At 47.6% G+C, this 23,403-nt stretch overlaps 2 protein-coding genes across 2 annotated transcripts in view; one reads left to right on the plus strand and one right to left on the minus strand.

Annotated features, from left to right (window-relative positions):
- ENOPH1 (enolase-phosphatase 1) overlaps positions 1-2,584 on the plus strand; it is a 10,109-nt gene extending 7,525 nt beyond the window's left edge. Inside the window, exon 6 of the mRNA XM_009326014.1 lies at positions 616-2,584. Coding sequence (XP_009324289.1) covers positions 616-755 — 140 coding nt within the window. The 3' untranslated portion in view covers positions 756-2,584. The remainder of the gene's footprint in view (positions 1-615) is intronic.
- A 2,111-nt stretch (positions 2,585-4,695) lies between these two features.
- Positions 4,696-23,169, minus strand: TMEM150C (transmembrane protein 150C). The gene is made up of 8 exons (XM_009325886.1): positions 23,127-23,169; positions 17,116-17,197; positions 16,003-16,056; positions 15,851-15,883; positions 15,682-15,749; positions 9,834-9,961; positions 7,164-7,341; positions 4,696-4,935 (listed from the first exon to the last, which is right to left on the minus strand). Exons 1-8 carry the CDS (start codon positions 23,131-23,133, stop codon positions 4,727-4,729), a joined length of 759 nt encoding a protein of 252 aa, XP_009324161.1. The 5' UTR covers positions 23,134-23,169; the 3' UTR covers positions 4,696-4,726.
- Positions 23,170-23,403: the final 234 nt, after the last annotated feature.

Consider the following 23,403-nt stretch of genomic DNA (forward strand, 5'->3'; position numbering starts at 1 on the left):
TGACCCCTGGAAAGCCCGGCTCGGGAAGCTAATTTAATTTCCTGCCTTTGCTGGGAACGTCTTTCTGGCAGAAAAGGCACTGGGTTGTGATCTCAGTCTAAGCCAGCTCAGTCCCCAGGAGTTAGCCCTTACCTCCTCTCCAGCCCTGGCAGCAGAGCTGGTGGGAGCTTGCAGTTACCTCCTTTTCCCTGTATCATCTTGCTGCGTTCGGGGAACGAAGGAAGCTTGTGAGAAGTGACTCCTGGCGGGGGGGTGTTGGACTCGCTAATGCCACAGCCCAGCTTCTTCATGACAGGAATCGAGCTGCCAGTGCGTGCTGCCTGCATGGTGCCTTGGACAGCCATCAGCTGGGAGAGGGGAGGAGATGGCAAGGCAGCCAGCTCCCATCTGCTTGCATTACGCAGCAGCTACAGTCATCCGCAGCAGGTCTGCTGGGAGCTGGTCCCCCTCTAGAGCCCTGCAGCACCATGTGCAAATGCTGGTCTCTCAGTCTCAAACTTTAAAAGCACTTCAGTGTTTTGGGGCATCTTCAAGCCTGCTGTGGAGGTCTTTAAAGACCCTCATGGAGAGGTTGGTCAGCACATCTCATCTCCACTCTCCCCACCTCTGTTTCAGAAGCCAACGCGGCCGAGGAAGCAGATACTCACGTGGCTGTGGTGATCAGACCAGGCAACGCAGGACTGACGGACGATGAGAAATCGTATTACAGCCTCATCTCATCTTTCACCGAACTTTTCCTGCCTTCCTCCACTTAGGAAAAGTGGTGCATGCACAGAAGACTGTGCTTCACCTGAATTGTCCTTGTGTAATGTTAGGTAATTTTGTCTATAATCAGAATTTAAAGCCAAACCCACATCATGTCTTGGACCCGCAACTAGTGCAGGCAGATAGGAATGGAGTGTATGGTGTGGGGTCCCTTGTGCAGTAGGACAGAGGCCTGCAGCAGCCAGCTGGAGCTGGGAACAGGGTGAGGAGCAGCACCCATGAGCCCGACTGTTGCTCCCCTTTCCCAGCTAGCAATTAGCTCAGGGAATGCTTCCTTCAGACTCGCCCATTGAAATCTGGTGCTGAGACGCCCCACCATGAGCTCCGTCATTTTTAGAAACAGCCTGCAAACAAGGTGTATGTCCCCCTGTCCCAGAGGGACTTCCAGGAACCATGAGGGGATATGAGCTTCTCCCTGCAGACGGGGTTGCTGGCTAAGTCAAAACTTTCAAAAAGTTAGGGGTGTTAGGATGCCCAAAGGAAAATGCCAAATGTGGGCTATAATACAGTAGGTTTGGGCTGCCACAGAAAAAGCCAGCCCTTGCTGCAGGCAAGCTCTTTAGACCAGGAACAACTTAAATCTTGGCTATATCCACAGCAGGTCTAGGTACAAAACAGTAAAACTTGCATATGGAAGCTGTTAGAGCTACACAGCCAGCCTACCAGAATGGAGTAGAGTATATATAAATATGGCTTTTAAAAATTAAATTCTAGACCCACCTCACTGCTGCATCGTGGTACTGGGCTATGGGATCCAACTGGCTGAACACCAAAGTCACCTTGACCGCCTTTCTGAAGTATCTCCCTTAGCACTAAACTGTGGAGCTCCCCTCAGTAGCCAACATCACCCTGTCACACGTTCATAGCACTGGTCAGCTGTGAGCAAACCTTGACAAACAACTGCTCCTGAGGGACGCATCCTGCTGCATTTAATGAGAATTAAACCCCTGACCTTTTCACCCACCCTACCTAAATTGTGCCAATTTATGTAAGATGGTCATGGAGCTTTTCCTAATGTAGTAAATAAAAGCACAACTTTGCTTTCATTGTGTTCACTCCATCCCAGTATTTAGCCTTCCTGTCTATCACCAGTGATCCCAGCACCTAAAGGCTGGTTTTTAAACCTGTGAACACTTTGTTTTCCTGCTTTCGCCCTCCCTGGTCCTTTCTTTAAGGCAGACAACCCTGTCCTGCCAAGGAAGCTGTATCACCTCCCTGACCGTCTTACAATTTCAGTAGGGGCTCAGTGGGGGTGCAGGAGTGAGAGCCACAGCTAGGTTATACCTAGTCATAGTGGAGGCAGAGGCAGTCTGAAACCCCAGTTCCCTGCTGCTGGCACTTGTGCATGGGTGTCACAAGCTGCTTACTCATTTCTGCACGGCTGCACTTGAGCTTGCCCTCACGGGTGGCCGAAATAGAATACTACCGTGTGTGTTGCCTTCCTGAGCTGTGACCTACACCTACAGCTGTCTCTGTTGAGGGAGGCTGCTGTGTAGAGAACAAGCAAGAGACGGACATTTTGGGAGGAAACCACATCATGCCAGCATTGCCCTTCTAAAACTTTGATGGTAGCAGGTAAGGCTGTGAGACAGCTAGTCTGGATGCCTTTCTGGGCTGTGTAATGAGTGTGATCCTCCTAGAAGGAGCCTGCTGATTAGCACTGTTACAATAAGTGTATCTGCATGGCTGAATAGTCCCTGGCTTCCTTAAGTGTTAATTTTAATCACGACACTGTAAATACTCACCTTTTGTTTTGCCTTTGCCATCAGAAAGCTATGCATGGGGTAGGGGACAAAAATAAAACTCACTTTCTCCATAAAAGCACTTTATTTAGTGGTCATGTTTCAGCGTATATCAGTTGTCATTTAGTTGTACTGAAATGTGCTGTTAGAAATACTCTAAGAAATGTACAGAGTTATCACCAAAAACCTGAAGTTCAGTTTGGATTGCATATAGGAAAAGGAGAGAAAGAAAAGATAATCTTTTTTTCCTTTGATAAAATTACAAAATATAAAATGATAAACTGAAAGCATTAATCGATTTTAAAAAAAAGTCACAGTGGACTATTTACAGTAAAACACCCTTAAAACAAATCACTATTTTGTGCTCCATATGCCTTGAGTGTGTGTGCCCATGTAAGAGGATCTTCACCTGCATGTTCTCCAGACTGTCCCCTCCTGCCCTTACCTAGGAGGAGCTCCCCAGATAGGCTGCTGGGGAGCCCTGCGCCTTACGCTGCTCTGCCCTTAGGCCACCCTCAGCATGTCCCTCCAGGAAAGCTTCCCGCTAATGACACAGGTACAAGGAGGAGGCCTTCAGCAGTCCAATGACAACCCGCCGTTGGCTGGAGATGCTCTGGATTTATAACACAGCTGCCTGAGAACAAATTTTGGCCCACAGAAGATAAAGGGCTGGCTGAAAGCTTTCTACTTACACTAGTTTTGACAGTTTTTCTCAACTGTTTCTCCTTTCAGGAGGGGCTCTGACCTTTACAGAAGACTTGTGCCTTTTCCCTCTCTATCAGAAATGCCATGGTGTGGTACGAGTTCCCCTTCAAATGCCTTTTGCCACCATTTTAATTTCTGCTTATTTTCCTGCAGCTCAGACAAGATGCAAACCTAAGCTGAGCCTGACTCGTGGAGGAAAACAGGAGCTGTGTTCATGAGAAGCAACTCCAGTCACTCCCCTGCCCAGCCGATACAGCAGCCTTCCCAAAATCAGGTTTTCAAACAGGGCCTTTGAGCTCCTGCTTTTTCTTTAAAAACAGACCTTCTGTTTGAAAACCTCCCTTCAGGGAGGGAGAAGCCCTTCTGGTTTTCCTGTTCCCTTCCTGTACCTCCAGCCCTCAGGCCATATCACCCAACCTCTGGGGCAGAACTGCCTCCCTGCACCTTGGAAGCCTGCTTAAAACTGCGGCAGACTCCACTCAGGACAACTGGCCACACTGAGGGGTCCGGAGCCCAAGCCTAGTGTCGGTGTGTCTGAAGTTTGACACCTAACTGCACAAGGAGCAAAACCAAACCCTATGCCCAGAACGACCTGCAATGGTTCTGTTCTCTTTGCAGGTGAGCCCAGTGTCTCTAACACAATATTTTCCCTCTCAGTGAACAACAGAAAAAAAAAAAAAGCTTTTGAAATACTACATATGATATGTGATGGAAGAACTACACACTTAACGAAGAGAAGCCTTTTCTGGGTCATCTTCAGAGCACACAGGCATTCCCATCTTAATTCAGCACCAGTTCCCACCATTGAGTCTGAAACAGGAACACTGCCATCTCTGGTGTGGGGACGGTCTGCCCAGCTACAAGACAGCATTGGCCAAGTTTTGCTTCCTGATCACAACACAGTTTCTCCCAAACCCAGCTTTACCGTCAGCTCTTTTCCAGGCTGGAAGCAATGCCTGCCTGCTCGCCATAGAAGCCAGTCAGTTGGGGTCTTCCACTGCCCAGTTCCAAGTCCAGATGAAACAGCTGCTCTTTCTCATCCTACCAAGTTACACCAGTTGGCAGCAAAGAAAATAGCGCAAGAAACACATGAAAGACAATCTGGTGACTCGGGAACTGGTGACTCCTGAAGGCTCTCGGTGCCCAGAGAAGACCGTTTCCTTCATTTCTTCCTCTGCACAACAGGCTGAGGAGTGCCTGTCGTGGAGGGGCATCGTGAAGACTGGCTGTTGAATGTTTTGAACAACGGGAGTGTGACAGAGCCACTCAGAAAGAGTCACTGGTAGCACAAACTAAACAGCTTGTGCTCTCTCATGCTGCCACTGAGAAGGATCTACTCCTCTTCCAGCAGACAGCTATTTTTGTTTGGCTCTTAATGAGACAGCCACCCTCAGAGCCCTTTGGCAATATGATCATGATTGCACATGAAAACAAACTCATCAAAAAGTGTAAATGAGGTCATGTTTAACACATGAGACCACACCTGCCCCCCTCCCCCCCTGCCAGAGGACAGGCTACACCTGATCTGTCTGGTACTCAGAGGCTTCTGATAAGCTTTCGGAAAAGCTCAGAAAGTTTTCCTGGTACTCAGAGCAAACGATTTCAAATCTGTAGTGCCTGAACTCCACTGCAAAGGTGCCGAAGTAGCACAGGAAGCACATCACCAGGCCCCACTGGATCCTGGAAGCATGCATGTGGATGCCCTGCGCCATGAGGATGAAATCTGGAAGAGGAAAGTCAAGGAGAACTAGTGGGAGCAGAGACACCAACCAGGATGAAAGAAAGCCCACAGGGAAGACAATAAAATCTTAACAATTTTAAGACTGGATGACAGTCAGCGCAGCCAGCCATCATCAGGACAGTGTGAATGTGGTGCCAGTGATGGAAGGTATGCCAGGTGTCCAACAATGCCCACGGAGCGCAGCAGCTCTCCTATACAGACCAGGGCTCCTTATCTCAATTCAGGCTGATAAACATTTACAGAGGGAAAGACTTAGGCGCAGAGAAGTCAATGACTTGCTTGAACATCCAACTAGCCAGTGACAGAGCCAGCAAGCTGGGGATCTGGCTGTGGGCCCCTACCTGCCAGGAGCCTCCCAGCGGGAACTGCATCAGATCTTTGCACCGCAGGCAGTGGGAACACCTTTCAACCTACACTGCAATCTTTCATTCTCTTTAGATCACCTGCAAAATCACCCCTTTCTGTGAAATCCGGAAGCATCAGTCTACACAGTATTGCATGTTATACTGAAAGGAAAAAGAATGCTGTCAGAGCCAGAAACTGTCCTCCAGGCTCATGTAGCCATGTGCTTGGACCGTGTACTGCCTGGCATCAGGGTCTCACTGCTCTGCCTCAGGTTGTGTTGGAGTACTCCATAAAAGCAATTCTCACCTCCCCTAAAGCAGAGCACACCTTCCTGAGCTGGGGACTTGCCTACTGGCTCTCCTGTCTCTCAGGATTTCCTCTGCGCTCCAAGAATGCAGAATCACACATCTTCACAGGTAAAACAAACAAACAAACAAGCAGCCTCTCCCATGCTTTAACTGCACAAAGCAGGTAATCAGAGACTTTTCTTCTTGGGCTTAGTGTAAGCAACCAAAGCTTCATTTCAGCAAACAGCATTCTGTGTCTGACTTTAAGGATCTTCTACTTTTCCTGTAGTGCAAGAGTTATGCACAAGCTGCATGGGATGGGGAGCCAGCTCCAAGCCTTTGCAAAGCCAGTGGGGGGCGGTGGGGGAAAGGGACTCCTGCCTCAGCCTTCCCCCCTCCACAGAGGGCCCAAGGCCTTCAGTGCCAAGCAGCCAGCCGGGGAGGGCTGGGCTGGGAGCACCCAGCATGTCAGTACAGGAGCAGCTACACCCTGGCTTACCAGGCTGCTCCTGCCCAGAGCCTGGCAGAAACCTCCAAAGACAGCAGCGCAGCAGGAGCCTGGCCCAGCTCCTCGCATGCAGCCCTACCCCAGACACACCCTGGGGGAGCTATGGGCTTGGGGCAAGGGGAGGAGGGGAGGACCGCAAGAACCGGGCAAACTCCCACATTACGTACACCAAAGCTCAGCTACAAATTTTTCCAAAGAAGCTTAAGAGGCGACTGATGGTACATCCTCACACCAATCTGATATTCCTCTGGGCACTGGCTGAAATGTTCAAAGCCAGCCAAGTAACTAAGAAATTGTTTTAAGAACAGGCTGTTCCCTGAAGAGTGGAATTAGTTTATTCCTCGCCATTTATTCCTGCCTTCTTGCTTATCCCAGCACTAACGTTGATGCAATTATGCAGTCAATGGATCCACCCTAAACAAACACCCAGGGCACATGAGTGCTTGTGCAAACAGAAGGGCTGGAGTGGGGCTGACAGGCACAAGGTGGAGAGGAAGCCATATGTACATCCAGTCTGAGTGACCACAGACCCCACAGCCCAAATTCCATTTATAAAGCACCTAGTCTTACCTGAAGTCCACATGACCCAGCAGCTCTTGACTGTGATAACCGTCTTAAAAGGCAGAGCTGGATGTAGCACCCTGGAGCACTTCAACAAACACATCAAAATCTTCTCATCTTCAGAACCCTGATTTCCTCCCTTGTTCCTTTGTTCTCCTGAGAATTTTTACCTCAATATTTTGCATAATCTTAAAGCTACTGTGTAGGTAAGCAGTGTTGCCATTAAATTGCACAAATACAATTCAATATTGTAACCACTTTGGATATCGCTAAGAAGTTTTAGAAACATTTATGAAGGAAGTGAGCCCATCTGTGAAGCAGTGCGTCCTGGTAAAACACAAGTAGCAAAATGAGCCAATCATAGGAACATGCCATGAAGACAAGCTGAGTAGCATTCCTAAATGCTTTGAGATCCTAGGACAGATGTAAGAAGAGCCAATGTTCCCTGCTGCAGAGAGTGTCGGACACGTATGATAGCTGGCTTCGCAGGGAGTGGGACAAAAGGATACAGAGCACCACACAGAGGGTGATGCTGGCCGACAGGGCGACTCGTGGAATCCCGACTTTCCGTCCCTCGTTCTTCAGGTTGATCTTGAGGGTGAGGGCAGACTGGATCCAGCATGCCAAGGTCCCAAAGCCAAAGGTCAGCGATGTGCCCACATTGTGGATCTCCTCATCGTTGGAAAGCTAGGAACAAACAAACTGGTGATTGTTTGGACACAACAGGAATTATCTGCTAGCTACCTTGGATTTCTGCTGGGGTGGGATAGAGGAGAGTGGGAATCACTGGAGTGTGAGACAGAGATGCTGTATCATTTCTTCTGGCAGAGGTGTAAGGTGTAACATAATCAAGATGAGTTGACAGCTGTCACAGTCAAGCAGATCTTCTGCCCAAAGCCCAAGCACAGTGGAAAATGCAGTTGCTTGGGGACTGCCTCCACAGCTCTCTGACAAGACTCACCAACACAGAGCTCAGAAACAAATCCTTCTCTAGCTCGATGTGATGGCCAGGGCAGGCAAGGACAATGCGCTGAGGTCTTGTACAGCTCCCTGCAATGGAAGCAAACTGTGCAACCTTCAGTGCCAGCTGCATGGAGCAGTGCTGCCTTAGGGCAGAGGGTAGCCAGAGCCCTAACACCTCCATTGAGCCAAAACACAGACACGTGCTCGTGGTTTGGCAAGTTTCTCCCACCAAAAAGCTTGACTGCCTGTTCCCTCTCCGGCCCGTCCTCAACCACTGGGGTCTGAGGCAATATGAACCCAGCCTCTCTGGAGTGCAAGTGCTTCTGTGTTCCTTGGGTTCCTGTGTCTCACAGGGCTCAGTGACTGTGCAATAGTGCAAGGCAAAAGGTCAGCCAGGTTCAATGAGCAGGAATCTGCAAAGAGATCCCTTGAGGCAGCAAATCCATTTAGAAAGCCCAGCATGGACAAGACTTAAGCCAAACAATTTCCCTTTTCCCTCTGCCTCTGAGGATTTTCTAGAAAAGAAACCAGCAATCTGTAATTCCTCCCTGCAGCTTTGATTCGTGTTCAGTGATTTTACAAATTCCCATCAAACAAGACACAACCTACAAGATAACAGCCTAGTTACTGTGCCTCCACTGATGTCTCCCCTCTCCTTCCTACTTTGAGGTTTTATTCAAGGGTAGGTCCAAATCATACCACAGGCAAAAATGGGATTGAGCTGCCTTTCCCAAGGTAGCCTGCACTGCAAGGAACTCACAGCCATAATGTCCCTTTAACACACCCAATCTGTATTTTTCCAGATTTTTCCAATTTTTTTTCCCTTTAACACACCCAATCTGTATTTTTCCAATGATTTAATGCCACATTCAGCTTAACAGGCAGGCAGGGAAAAGCATGGACTAAGGTCTCATTACCACATGCTTTCATGGTTTGGCAAAAGATCTAAGCAAGGATACAGGTAACTACCAAGGAGTAGATAATTAGTTCAGAATTTATAACCAGGCATGATTCAAAGTATCCACTTTTAAATAACAATCATTTGCTCTGAGGAGTGAAAAAAGGAAGGAGAGGTTGAAACTGCTTCCTCGTGCCTGCCCTGTACTAGAAATACTCTTCTCACACCTAGACAAGGCCTCAAAAGTTAGAAGAGTTACAAAAGCCTCATAGTTCCTAGCTGGGAAGCTCTCATGAAAAAACAAGACTCCAAGTTTTTGGCTTGTGCTGTGGAGTTAGGAAGACCAGGTCCAAACCAGTCAAATTATCTCACACCTCATTCAGAAAAAAAAAAAAAAAAAAGAAAAAAGAAAGAAAGAAGACTGTAAAGGACACAAAGTTTCTGCAATTACTCCACAACCCAAACAGGTAGCCCTTCACAAAACAAATACCTTTTCTGTACTGGCAGGAAAAAGAGCTCCCTGCCTGCAAAGCCAGGAAAGAAGCCAGCCTACGCTGACCTTTCTCAGTTCCTGCCTTTATTGGGGGTCATTACTTGCACCCCAGTGAGAAACAGAGCATCAGAGACAGCAAAGGGATGGGGAAACCCAAGTGCCACTGACTCTAATGCCTTGATTTTCACTGCAGACCTAACAGACATACTCGTGATTACAGTGGATGCCCAACCCTACCGAGCAACATTGTGGCACTGACAGCTTGTTTGTTTGTATAATATTGCAGAACAGATCGAGAATCAGAGGGACCTCATCCAGGCACCCGTCACATTAGAAGTCGTAGCACTCCTCTGCTGTGTCCCTCTCGTGGCCGCTCGAAGGACAAGCAGGAGGTGGATTTAAACAACGTATGTTTTCAACAAAGGACACTGAACTGTCTGCTAAATCTTTATGGGCAGTTGTGCATCTGTTCGCACAGATGCGTATGTAAACTTCCAGCTCAACCCTTTTACCCAGGACCACCTGTGCCAACCCCCAGGGCTCAAGAGATTCAATAGGTTCCCTGCTCTGGCTCTCGGCAGGTCAAGGTGCAAATCCTGCTGGGAATACGTGAAAAATGACTGTGGCCCTTCATCTCAGTATGTCACTGGAGCCACGTAAGCAGCAGATAGAAGTGGCAGAGCAGGTACAAGGAGGGCTGGGGCACAGCCAGACACATTCTCTCCTGAGCTCATGTCACAGGTAGTTCAAAGACCTAAGCAGATCTGCTAGAAAAGCAGGAACCTCACAGCACGGACACAGCGATTCAAGCCTGGAGTGCAGTACCTGAAAGTTGCCGAGTAGGGTCATTCCAAAAGAGGCCAAGCATAACACCACCAGGCCGCTGATGTTCAGCCAAGGGTTTAGCACCTTTGGCTTCAGCTGAATGAAGCGCAGGACAGCCACAACAAGTGCTGAGAAGGAAACAGAATGCAAGGTGCGTCATTAGGTAGAACATGCTGCAGTAACCACCTGGCTGGGGGCCCACGGACCCCTCACCCTCTTTCCACCCAGAGGGGAGAGCTCACTGCAGGCTGGCTAGCTTAGTTCTTCTTTATGGCCCCCTCCCACTTTGTCATGGACGAGACTAAGCACAGAAAGCATTTCTCTTGAAATCCAGTTACGCAGAGCTCCCACGCTTCCTTTTCTCATGATGTTTTGTCTGGGAACTGGGTTGCAAATTTTCTGGGGGAAAGAAGAGCACCTTCCTATTTGCCTGTGAAGGTCCCAGAACATAGTCTATCACATACACACCATGCATTCACATTGCAGCAGCTGGGCTTGCATCAAGTTTCACCCCACTCATGAGCACTGAGCTCTCTTGGAGGAGATATGTCAAGCCCCACCTGTATTAGAAAATGTATGAGCAGCACATATGTATTTCTGTAAGTTTTACCATAATGCCCACTGCCTCTTCTCCTCTGGAACAAGTTGCTGGTGCCATGAACATAAGCCAAAATATTGCATTAATTTTCCGCGAAGACTGGAAGAGCAGTCCTTCCAAGCTTACAATTAGCCCAAGTGCTATGATGTGATACATGATATATATGATACATGGTAGATTATATGCTATGACATAACCCCAGGAGATATTCACATCGTATATTCTTGCCCTCCCTAGGAAATGCTGCATGGAACAACACAGAAAGCCTGGCAGTCAGTTGGCCTTCAGATGGGATTCAAACCAGATCACTAAAAAGCAATTTAGTTGAACAGGGAAATTTGCTGGTTGCTGCCAACACCTTCTTACGCTTATGCCCAAACTGACAGCATGCAGGTCATATTGTCGTAAATTGTCTGCGTTAGCAAATTAGATCTATATTTTCCACAAAAACCCTGGCATAATACCAAAAACATGGTTTAGAAAAATAAGGGAACTGTAAGTGAAGAGTATCCACTTCTATCCAAACTGCAAAAGATGTTTGAATTTACTCTCTCACAATTTGCTCTAGTGAACCAATCCACTCCAAATCCTTGAAAACAAGAGAACTTTGTTCCCCCAAAAAAGCGAATTTCTGTTTTTCATCACCAGGTAATTGTTTGGGACAGCCATGCTGTGACTACTTGAGCTCACGTGCAGGAACTTTTTCATTTCTATTTCTACAGGACAGGATCCTGAAATTATGTGATCGCTTCCTAAAACACTGATGGGAATGACAAAAGGGAATTAAAAGGTCACCTTCCAGCATTACATGAAAAACAACGGCATTTTCAATATTCAGTAATGCCTATGCTTCTGGCAGGTTTCCTCTCCTATAGCAAGGGCTTTGACACAACTAAGGTGGCCAGAAGTACAAGCTAAAAGCAGCTCTCAGAAGCACCCAATACAGCAGAGGAAAGCTTGGCTTTATCCACAAAGCAGAGCTAGAATAGAATAGACCATTTCATTTGGAAGGGGCTTACAGCAATCATCTAGTCCAACTGCCTGACCAATTCAGGGCTGACCAAGCTGTAGTAAGTTATTAAGGGCATTGTCCAAATGCCTCTTAAACACTGACAGGCTTGGGGCATCGACCACCTCTCTAGGAAGCCTGTTCTGGTGTTTGACCACCCTCTCGGTAAAGAAATGCTTCCTAATGTCCAATCTAAACCTCCCCTGGCATAGCTTTGAACCATTCCCACGTGTCCTATCACTGGATACCAGGGAGAAGAGATCTGCACCTCCCTCTCCACTTCCCCTCCTCAGGAAGCTGCAGAGAGCGATAAGGTCGCCCCTCAGCCTCCTTTTCTCCAAACTAGACAAACCCAAAGTCCTTAGCCGCTCCTCACCGGACATTCCTTCCAGCCCTTTCACCAGCTTTGTTGCCCGCCTCTGGACGCATTCAAGGACCTTCACATCCTTCTTAAATTGTGGGGCCCAGAACTGCACACAGTATTCAAGGTGAGGCCGTACCAACGCTGAATACAGTGGGATAATCACCTCTTTTGACTGACTGGTTATATTGTGTTTGATGCACCCCAGGATGCGGTTTGCCCTCTTGGCTGCCAGTGCACGCTGCTGACTCATATTGAGCCTGCTGTCGACCAGCACCCCCAGATCCCTTTCTGCAGGGCTGCTCTCCAGCCACTCCTCTCCCAGTTTATACTTGTGCCCGGTGTTACTCCATCCTAGGTGCAGAATCCAGCATTTGGACTTGTTAAATTTCATCCCATTAATCATTGCCCAATGCTCCAATCTATCAAACTAGACAAACCCAAAGTCCTTAGCCGCTCCTCACCGGACATTCCTTCCAGCCCTTTCACCAGCTTTGTTGCCCGCCTCTGGACGCATTCAAGGACCTTCACATCCTTCTTAAATTGTGGGGCCCAGAACTGCACACAGTATTCAAGGTGAGGCCGTACCAACGCTGAATACAGTGGGATAATCACCTCTTTTGACTGACTGGTTATATTGTGTTTGATGCACCCCAGGATGCGGTTTGCCCTCTTGGCTGCCAGTGCACGCTGCTGACTCATATTGAGCCTGCTGTCGACCAGCACCCCCAGATCCCTTTCTGCAGGGCTGCTCTCCAGCCACTCCTCTCCCAGTTTATACTTGTGCCCAGCATTACTCCATCCCAGGTGCAGAAACGGGCACTTGGACTTGTTAAATTTCATGTCATTAGTGACTGCCCAATGCTCCAATCAGTCTAGATCCCTCTGCAAGGCCTCTCATCCCTCAAAAGAGCCAACAGCACCTCCCAGTTTGATATCATCAGCAAACTTGCTAATGGTGCATTCAACTCCTGCATCCAGATCGTTGACAAATATATTGAACAGAAGTGGCCCTAGGACTGAGACCTAAGGAACACCGCTGGTGACTGGTCACCAGGCAGATGTAGCACCATTCACTACAACCCTTTGAACCCTGCCCTTCAGCCAGTTCTTCACCCAGCGCACTGCGTACCTGCTCATCTCACAGTTGGGCAACTTGTCCAGAAGGATGCTGTGAGGAACAATATCCAAAGCCTTACTAAAATCCAGAAAAACTACATCCACCTCCTTGCCTTCATCACTAGGCGGGTGACATTATCATAGAAGGATATCAAATTAGTTGCACAGGACTTTCCCTTTGTGAACCCATGTTGACTGTGCCTGATGATTGCATTATTCTTTAAATGCCTTTCAATAGTACCCAGTATGACCTTCTCCATAATTTTTCCAGGAACTGAGGTTAGACTAACAGGCCTGTAGTTCCCTGGGTCTTCCCTCACGCCCTTTTTGTAGATTGGAATAACAGTGGCTAGCTTGAGTCAGCAGGGACCTCCCCAGACTCCCAAGACCTTTGGCAGATGATTGAGCGGGGTCCTGCCATAATATCCGCTAGCTCCTTCAGTACCCTGGGATGAATCCCACCAGGCCCCATGGACTTGTGAACATTCAGCTGATACAGCTGGTCCCTGACAATTTCAGTGTTTGCAAATGGAAAGTCACTGTTCCCATACCCGTGGTCCTCCAACTCAGGGGACCGGGCAGCCCAAGATCTGTCCTTTTTATTAAAGACTGACGCAAAAAAAGCATTGAATGTCTCCGCTTTTTCTTCATCCCTATTAGTCAGGTGACAGTCTTCAACAAGTAGCAATCCAATGTTTTCTTCAGACCTCCTTTTGCTATTGACATACTTAGAAAAGCCTTTCTTGTGGTCTGACACAGCACTGGCCAGGTTCAACTATAACTGAGCTTCGGCCTTTCGTGTCTTCTCCCTGCACATATGAAGCACAGCTCTGTAATCTTCCTGCAAAGCCTGACCTCACTTCCAGAGATCACACAATTTCTTTTTCCTCTTGAGCTCCACGAGGAGTTCCCTGTTCAGCCAAGCTGGTCTTCTGCCCCGCTTGCTTGACTTACGAAACAGTGGGATTGCCGGCTCCTGTGCTTCTAAAAGGTGGTTCTTAAAAACTGACCAGCACTCGTGGACTCCTAAGCCCTCAAAAGCAGATTCCCAGGGTACTCTGCTAAATAGCTCCCTGAATAGCTTCAAGTTTGCTTTCTTGAAATCCAGGGTAGCAACTCTGCTGTCTTTTCTTCTCATTACACCAAAAATTTTAAACTCAACCATTTCATGATCACCATGGCCAAGGCAGCCACCTACCATCACATCTCCCACGACACATTTGCAGTCTGGAGGTTCCCTGGTTATATTTCTTCTTGCAATGGGAAGAAGCAGCAATGAAAGCCAAAAAGTACAGTTTAGCTTCAAAAAGGTGCATGTCTTTTGTTTGCCTGCCCTTCTTCACACTAGCTGCTCCCCTCACTCACGCAACTGCTATCCTCATGTCCACCAGATCACACGGTGAGTGAGCATCAAACCAATTCCTGCCCTTTCATAAAGCCCTCGGACTCACTGGGACTTGGTGCAGGTCCACAGAGGCTGCTTGAACAGAGTGGCCTGCAGAAATGGGGCCTTACCTGGAAGCAGCTGAAAAGGCAGGCGTGTATTCACTACCGTCAAACAGCCACGTTAACGTAAGAAGTAACATACTATGCACATGTTGTTTTAAGAGGTTTGGGGATCAGAAGTTTAAATCATATTGTCATAATCACATTGCACTGGGTGTTAGGCATATAAATAAAATGTGTGCAAGACCCTGCCTTAGCACAAACCGGAGCCAGAATTATTTCTACTAATTGAGACCCTGGCTCAATATGTAAATCAAGATCTAAAATTGAAACAAAGCCATACACAGAAACAAAGTGTAAGGATGTGTGTAAGGATGCCTAAACTCCACCCTGAAGTGATACTTGAAAATAAGGAAGTTCATGTCAAGGTTCATGATTAAACATATTTTACCAGGTTTTACATTCCAAGCCTCATTTTCATTATGTCAGATTAAGACCGTTAAGGTATTTTACTCATATTAATCCAGACTCTTACAGGTCTGGATTAATTTCAAAGCTCAACTGAATTTCCCAGGTTTCTGAAAAGAAACATCATGCCTTTCACAGGCAGCAGGGGTGGAATCCGCACTTTGAGAATAGCTCAGTGCAAAACTGAAAGCACAATAAATCACCAATATAGGAAAAGATAAATGCAAGTACTAGTAAAGAGCAGCAAATCAAGGTTAAAATAATGAATTATTTGCCATTTAAGTTTGGGATAATTTGCTCAAAATACATACAGGTAAAGGTAATGAACAGTTTTAAGAACTAAACACAGACATCTTTTTTCGAGTACTTTTCAGATATTTCTTCTCTTTGTGGTGTTTCCCTCTTACTTCCACTGCTGGAAAGTGCCAGTAAACTTCCACAGATTTAGTAATGGAATTTAGGAAGGGGTGGGGTAGGAAGGACTTTAGCACGCATGATATTTTGCATAATCAGTTCCTGCAGTTGCCAATATTCCCATGCAATTATCTCACATTCACAGCATATAACAAAAACCCACCATACAATGAAAAACAGTCACACAGATTCAAGGCTGAGACAATTAAAAACATGACAATAAATCAGAAACCAATAAAGTTCAAATGCATCCAGCTTCATTCTGTCTTTCTACAAATGAAGACAAAATAATACTGTCTTAATCAGTAGTAATCACAGTTTATATGATTTCACATCATCAAGATTCCAATGTGTATGGGATATTACTTATGTTTCAGTGACTTCTTAAAATGAATTATGAGAGAGAAAGAAACATTGCCCTTGTGGTTCCTACCTAGAAATGCCGCCATGTTCATGACTTGGCTAAACACGCAGCTTGCAGGAGGTGCATCACCTGCAATACTTGGAAATATAAAGTGTATCATTGTAAATCTAAGATGGCAAAGAGACATAAATAACAACTATTAATCAGAACAGTAATTGGAAGAAAATCATTCACCTACCTTATATAAGGTGGTCTTCTGGAACCAGGTTTCCTAAGAGACATAAATGCATAGGAACAAAGATTCAAGATTTTCTTTCCCATGTAGCTTTCATTGTTCTATTATTTTAAAGAAACAAGTGATTGAACGTAAAGCCCACAACCAGCTCTTACCTATCTGGTACATTTAGCGGGAGAATTTTGTTATCTTCCACTGCTATAAAGTACCTGTCAAAAAAAAGAAAAAAGAAAAAGATGAAAACCGTGTAAAACCTCATCCTGGCTTCAATTCCAAATATCACTCAAACAACACATTAAGTGTCTCAAAGCCCACTAGCAGGATCCACTGGAGGCAGCCTGTGTTTCTCCCTTCTCAAGCAGCCAGTTTTGCTCACTTCCCAGCCTAACTATGTGCCTTCCTTTGTGTTGCATCTGTTTTGCATGGTCAGGTAGACAAACAGGGTCACTGAACTGAGCTGCCTTAAAAATAACCAACCAGGGGAGTGTTTTCATTTTTAATATGAATCATTTCATTCATCTGGTTTACCATGGTCCAGGGTCCGCAAAAGCTGTTTTAATACAAACAGAGGGGATGGGACAAGAAGAACAACAAGCAATAAGGGTCAGACAAATGGCTTAAGCTGCCCCTGCTGCTGAAAAACAACATCCACAGACCATGGCCAAAGCCATATCCTACAATATAACTGCTTCTTAGGCTGAGCATAGCTGCTGATGGCACATTTATTGCTCCCAAATTCATGCTGCAGTCATCTGCCTGCATGATTGGAGGAAGCCCAGCTCAGGGAAATGCATGTCTCGCGTGCACTTTGGTAAGAAGTGTTAGTGATAAAGTGAGGTGTGAGCATTAGGCTGCTGGCAGGTTGTCAGTGCGGTGCTGGATGCTGCAGATTTTGAGTTTGCACCCCAAAGCAGGGCCTTAAGTGCTTCTCCAAGAGCTCTGCTGAGTCATTCAGAGAAAACATGATGCATTTTTGTCTGTCTCTTTTCAGGCAGCTCCCAGTAACACGTGCCAGGAAGAAGGCAAGGTCAGAAACTTGGCCTGGGGAGCACAGAAACTCAGGGATAAAAATGTGATCCTCCAAGCCATGAACTGGCACGGACTGGCCCCTGCCCCTATCAAGTGCCTTCCCAGCCCCCAGCCAGTAACTCAAGGACAGAGCATACCCAAAAGACTCTCTGTACTGAGATACAGCCCACACCACAGTAATACTTTAAACTGCCCCAGCCTAACTTGCTCTCCCAAATAACCAGCAGGAGATAACTTACACTATCCATAATCCAGCTGATGTAAACAGGGTAAACACCAGAGGTAAAAACATCCACACGCTGCATTTCTTCCCATCCATACCTGCTAGAAACAAAGAACAAAGTAAAAACAAAAGAAAGAGGGCAGAGGTACCCACTCGCCTCTGCCCCCCTCTTTTGAAAGCACGAAGAGCATCCACACAGCAGGTGCCAAAGCATCCCAAGATCAAACTCCTGATGGCCAGGCAGCAGGTGCTGCAAACCTTTCATACTGTCATTACTGACATAAGGGGTTAAGCTACTGCACACAGGCAGCATCATCAGCACTGTGCATAAAAACCAAGGCACAAAGAGTGGTGGAGGGGGAGACTTTTCAGACACACCTACAGCATTTGAGTGGTTTTCAAAGTATTTTTCTTATGCATTTTGCACAAGGTGACACCACAAGACCCACAGCCCCAATTCCCTGCTACTTCCCATAGACACAAGGCAAGGCAGCCTCCTTCCCAGGATCATTACCAATTCCACACATGCTGCCTCAGCAAAGCCTGCATCATGAAGGGAGAAGGATGCACGTGCTGTCTCCTCACCTCCACAAAGCACACAACCAGCTCCCATCCTGGCCGCAGCAATCAGCTAAAAATAGCGTTTGGCCACACCCAGAGCAGTGCCAAGCTTGAGTGCCAGCACCCAGAGTACTGTCAGGACGAGGAGTTACAAACAGGATCAGCTCTTGACATGTAGACACTGTGAAATCCTGCACAGGGCATAAGGATGCTCCGTACACCACCTCCTGAGAAAGCATTTGTCCTCCAAGCAAGATCATGCTGGATGAGCATCTGAGATGCCGGGGCTGTTCCTGTAACACGTGCAATTCAGAAATGCTGCTGTGTTGCTGTGCTACAGACACAGAGTCCTATGTCTCCCTGTGAGTCCTTTAACAACGGATCAAATATTTCCTCATGCTCTGTCCTCCTCCATGAATGTTCCTCCAGGCACCGGCACAGCCAAGAGACACAGAGTGAACAATGTGAGGCTCACGGCTCCAGCGCCTGTTTTACTTTCACCAGGGCAGCAGCACCTGCGCCCCTGCGCTCTGCCTCCTCCTCCCTCCTATAGCTTGCTGCAGGGTAGGCATTTCTTGGGATCACTGAGGTCCCCACTGGACAGCGAGGCACCCTGGGGTGCCAGGGCAGCTCGGACATGATGGCCTTTCACTAGAGCCTGCTTGTATTTGCAGCTCAGTTACCTCATCCAGGTCCTTAAAGCAATGACTCTTCCCTTTGCTCCAGAGAAGAAGAAAAGAAAGTGCCCGCGTTGTCATCCTCCTCCTCTCAGCTCCCCTGGCCTTCCTACATCTGCAGCACAGGAGCCATGGTCTTTCTGGGCCTGCTCTCTGCCCCCTGTGAGGACCCACAGAAGAGAGTAAGCACCCTCACCGTGGAACAGCCAGCCCCACAGCTCACCACTCCCACAAGACAGCCCCGGGCTCCAAAGGCAACGCTGGCTGGACACTGCTTGGGGCTCCCACCGCCAACTCCTGCCCTGCCCCACGGCAGCAGAGGCTGAAGGAGTTGAGATGAGGCTCCCCAGACCCTGCAGAAGGCAGCCTCACGCTTGCCCCTACAGGTCAGCTGTCCTGTGTTCCCTGCACATCCCCTGGCAGGAGTACAAAACACCCTTGCAGTACCCCGAGTCCCATCACACTTGCACAAAACCACAAGGCCACAGCTTGGTGCTGTCTGTACAGATAGCCTTGAGTGAGGCTGAACTGCAAACCGTAAAAGACAGAAAAGCAATCAGATAAGGTCTCTTCCCTGACCTGGGAGCAGAGAGAACTGCAGACAGGGAGCATGAAACGATGCAAGTATTAAGTACATCAATTTAAAAGGCAGTCAGCTCCAGCGCGTATACAGATCTTTAGTATGGTGTAACAGATCAGAAGAAATTATCAATGAGGGTGGACTAGATTTCCCCACCCATGTTCCCTGTAGCACAGCAACATTTCATCTCTATTCCTCTCCTCCCGCACAGGAGATACAAAGTGTTTCATAGCTCTGTTCCCCGCACAGCCCCTGCTGTAGCAATTGCAACTATTCTGTGAAGAGTTGCCCTTGCCTTTTCCTCCTGCAGCCCATCAACATGCAGCAGCATCCCTTAGCTGGTGTTGGCCATTGCTCTGGTACCGGGAGACCCATACCGGCAATGTCAAGGACCGCTTCCAGGTGGCAGCTGCCTCACCTGCAGCAGGGATGCGTCCCTGCCAGACCCTGGCAGCACAGTGCCCAAGTGCTGGTGCCCCACACAAGGAAGCCATAGCTGTAGCCGAGTTCCCCACTCCTGTCTTGGCTGAAGGGAAGCAGGCAGATAATGTCACCTCCTGTCACAGCCCGCGATTCCTCTGCAAGGTAATTACTGCTAATGCAGTGCTCAACTCTCCTTTTTTCTCTGGTGGTGGCTAGACTAAGCCAAGGTAACACAATTCTTTCAGTTCAGGGGATGACAGATCTTATTATTTATCCTTCCCCTTTGGAAAGGTACAAAGGATTCATTTACGCAATAAAAGCAAATCCTAGCCATAACACTTGTCTTCATTAACAGGTTGCCACAGCTCCTCTGCCTCCCAGCATGCCTCCCAGCCAAGAAATAGCAGCCTTCGCAAGCTATTTCAGCATTGTCTGTCATGCAGAGATGGAGGTGGCAAAGGGCTCTTCCCCCAGGCAGAGCAGCGAGGCAGCATACAGGGATGGGGACTCCACGCCAGGATGAGGTGGGGAAATGCGAAAATGCTGTCCAGATAACCATTACTCTGTGCTGAGCTCTGCAATGGAGCAGAGGCAGGACTGGTGCCCAACCTCATCAAAGTCAGTGCAACACAGCTACAGATTCGCTCCCTTGGAAAACAGCCCTGTGTTTAATATTCACTGTGCCATACAGAGTCCCCCTTCTATTGACCACTAACAGAAAATGACATATGAAATCACTGCATATTAAATGAATGACTAGCGCAGAGTGCAGCATCCCGATGGGATGCCAGGTCCACAGTTCAGAGAAACACGTTCATTTCAGCCAGTTAAAAAGAAACACTTAGAGAACATACCCCCACACACCTCCCATCACGTCCGGTTGGGTTCACACCAAGGAGGAAGGACAGCACTCCCAGGAAGTACAAGAATGACCTGCGTGAGGCCAGGTCTTCACCAGAGCTCAGTGCAGCCAGGGGTCGACCTTTTGGAAAATAAGCACTCCACATCAGGCTGTCCGGCCTCACAGGGTGCCGAGCTCTGTGCAAGCTCGCCTCTCATGGCAGGCAGCAAGAATTGACCAGGAAAGGATGTTGCCGCTATGCACCCTCCTCTGACAGGCTCCACACTGACGACAGCATGAGCTAGCACACCCTTGGAAGGAGAGCAGGGGGACAATGGCTGGATCAGTGGTGTTGCTGACCCCTGCCAGCCCACACAGGAGGAGCAAGCCACCTGCATCTGATAGATGAAATACCAAAAGCAGGAAAGAATGGTCCCTTTCCCCCATGTCCCCAAATGGCAACACCTTTTAACGCTGTCCATTGGCACATCCCACACATGCTTGAAGATGTTTCAACACCCCCATGTGGGCAGAGGATGGTTTAAAACCAGGACTCAGCTCCTGCACATTTCTCATTTACTCCCTGCTGTGTTATTTGGGTGTCAGGAACAAAATTACATGTAACCTCACTTCCTTCCAAAGGAGGAACCCCAAGCATGTGCCAAACCTGCCTAGCTTTGCACTAGTGTTCAGCAGATATCATTCTCAGCAGTTGCCTTTAGGTTAACCTGTCCTCTTCAGGGATGGCCCCGATGTTCGTGTCTTTGAGCTGAGAGACCTCTGTGCACATTAAGACCAGCACCTCTAACAGCAGCCAGGAACAAGAGAATGAGGAACCCAAATGACAGTCTCCCCTGCAGCACTGCAGCAGTTTAGCCAAAATAAAATGCCAAGAGCAACAGGAAAAATAACCTAAATTCTCCATGGGAAACGTAGAAACAATTTCTTTGACAGATAATTGCTCCACAGGGATGACATAAAGCCAACCTTCCTCTCCGCAGCTCTGTTCTGCTTTGCTGCCATGACCAGTGATGCCAAATCTGAGCAGTCAACTCCAGCTGGCGACAACAGCCATCTCCACCAGCCCATGTTTTCCCAAATAAACACACTGCGTCCAGGAGGCAGTTGGTAATTGCATACATCCATTTGTCTTCCATTTTTAAGGCTTGCACAGGAAGGCCTTCAGCAACAGAAAGCCCTTGTGGTGCAACGGTGCACCACAATACAAAATACACAATAAAAACCTGTTTTCAGCTGCACAGCTGACCCCAGCCAGAGTCAGCCCACCTTCCCAAAAGCACACACTGTGGTTTTCCAGTCCCTCTTGACTCACAGTCTCACACCAGCATTGCAAAAACCCTGTCAAGGTGCACTCCTGCTGCCAGCTATCATGGGTCAGGGTGCAGAACTGCAAAGGGTTTCACATTAGTACTGCCACAGGGTGTGTCTTGAGAATTTCTCTCAGTGCAGGCTTACTCCCTTATCTCCACTCGCATTTTTATGTCTAAATCCACTCAGACTGTCAGCTGTTTGCTCTGCTTTTATTACCGTTGTCCCATTACACCCCCTCAACCAATTAAGCTCCCATTCCTCTAATGTACACATTTCAATTACAGCAGGCAGCTCACCAAACATACTGCTGCTTGCTCAAGGTTCATTTAATGTAGGCATCTTAATTTCATCTGCCGAGCAAAGTTACAGGCTCTTCCTGAAGTTGCTTTCACCAGAGAACATGAATGTAAGGAAGGACAAAATTACCACGTTAAGAGAGTTGTACATCTTTTTAAAGACTAGAGCATGCAAATGCATTTCAAGGGCCCATACACAAGCTGCATAATAAGCCAGAGCAACGCTCCTGCATTTCACAGCGCTAGGCCATTGAGTCATTTCAGAGAATAGGTACAGAGCCAGAAGCACTGGGAGAAGGAGGATGCTGTTCAAAACATATGGCAAGTCATAAAGAATTGTTGCCAGTCAGCAAAAATCAAAGGGGAACAAACACAATTTGTCTTCTGGGGGAGCCCACTACAGCTCTCTGTTGCTTTTAAAAGCAAAAATAACCACAGTCACTTGATACCTAATCACTGTAACCGAGCGGATACAAACCAGCACATTATATAACCTGCCGCCCACAAGCCACAAATGCCAACATAACAAAGCAGAGCGTTTTCAGGTTTATCTCAAGGTTCCCAGCCTGAGTGCACAGTGAGAGAGATAAGGGATGCCAGAGACTTGTAAATACATAACAAAATAGTGGGGTAACAGGAAGATAAGTGATCCCCTCCATCAGCAGGGTATAGTGCTCTGCTTGCTCTGGGTACCCACCTACCATCTCAAGGGTGTACAGAAATGCCATTTTCATTTATTTATATAAGAGAGGAACGGGAAAAGGTAGAGACACCTCCAGGTTGCACATGGGGGAAGCAGGAGATGCTTCAGTAATCCTGCAACAATGTTGAGAGGCAATGCTTTCACCCACAGAAACATGTGTACATATTTCTTGTCTCGTTTCAAACACTGTAAATGCATTCAGCGTGCTAATGAAATGCTCTGGCCAACACAAACCTAACAGAGATGGGCAAAGCGCACCAAAGGAATGAAACCTTCTAGTCACCAAAAAATGGGGGCAGAAAAGGCTGTATTAACATCCGCTTGCCCACACCATCCCTCCAAGTTTCCCCGGGAAGCTGTCTCCTGAAGTTGTGTAGAATTAATTTGTTATCAATTCTGTAAAAATATATATATTCAGCCTTTCCTGAGTGCCTTGGTAAGAAGACCATGTGACTGACAGCATGACCTACCCAGAGATACTCCTGCAGCACCGCTGGGTCCTGACGCCAGCATCAACCCTCTGCATCCTACCTACTGTCCTTCAAAGAGTGCCCTTGGTATGCTGCTTCCTGCTGCCACACAACCTGTGCCCTCAATCACACATGAGTACTTACAGGCCATTGAGGAACTGGTGTTGAGTTGCTGTGTTACAGCCAGAGACGTTGACTGTAAACTCTTCTGGGCTGAGTTTGCCTTTCTTGCATTTGGTGTTGTACAAACCAGGCACGTTCTGCTTCAAGACCAGGCTCCTGGATGTTATAAAAGAAAAATGAATACAATTTGCCACCTTAGGACCAAAGGGGTGTTTTGCAGGCTTTGACAGTGCTGTGCTCTGACCTGTGCACCTACATTGGCCTCCACTGACTTCCATGAGGTCCCACTCGTACCATT

The sequence above is a fragment of the Pygoscelis adeliae genome, unplaced genomic scaffold (genome assembly GCF_000699105.1).
Source record: "Pygoscelis adeliae isolate BGI_AS28 unplaced genomic scaffold, ASM69910v1 Scaffold610, whole genome shotgun sequence".
NCBI lineage: Eukaryota > Metazoa > Chordata > Aves > Sphenisciformes > Spheniscidae > Pygoscelis > Pygoscelis adeliae.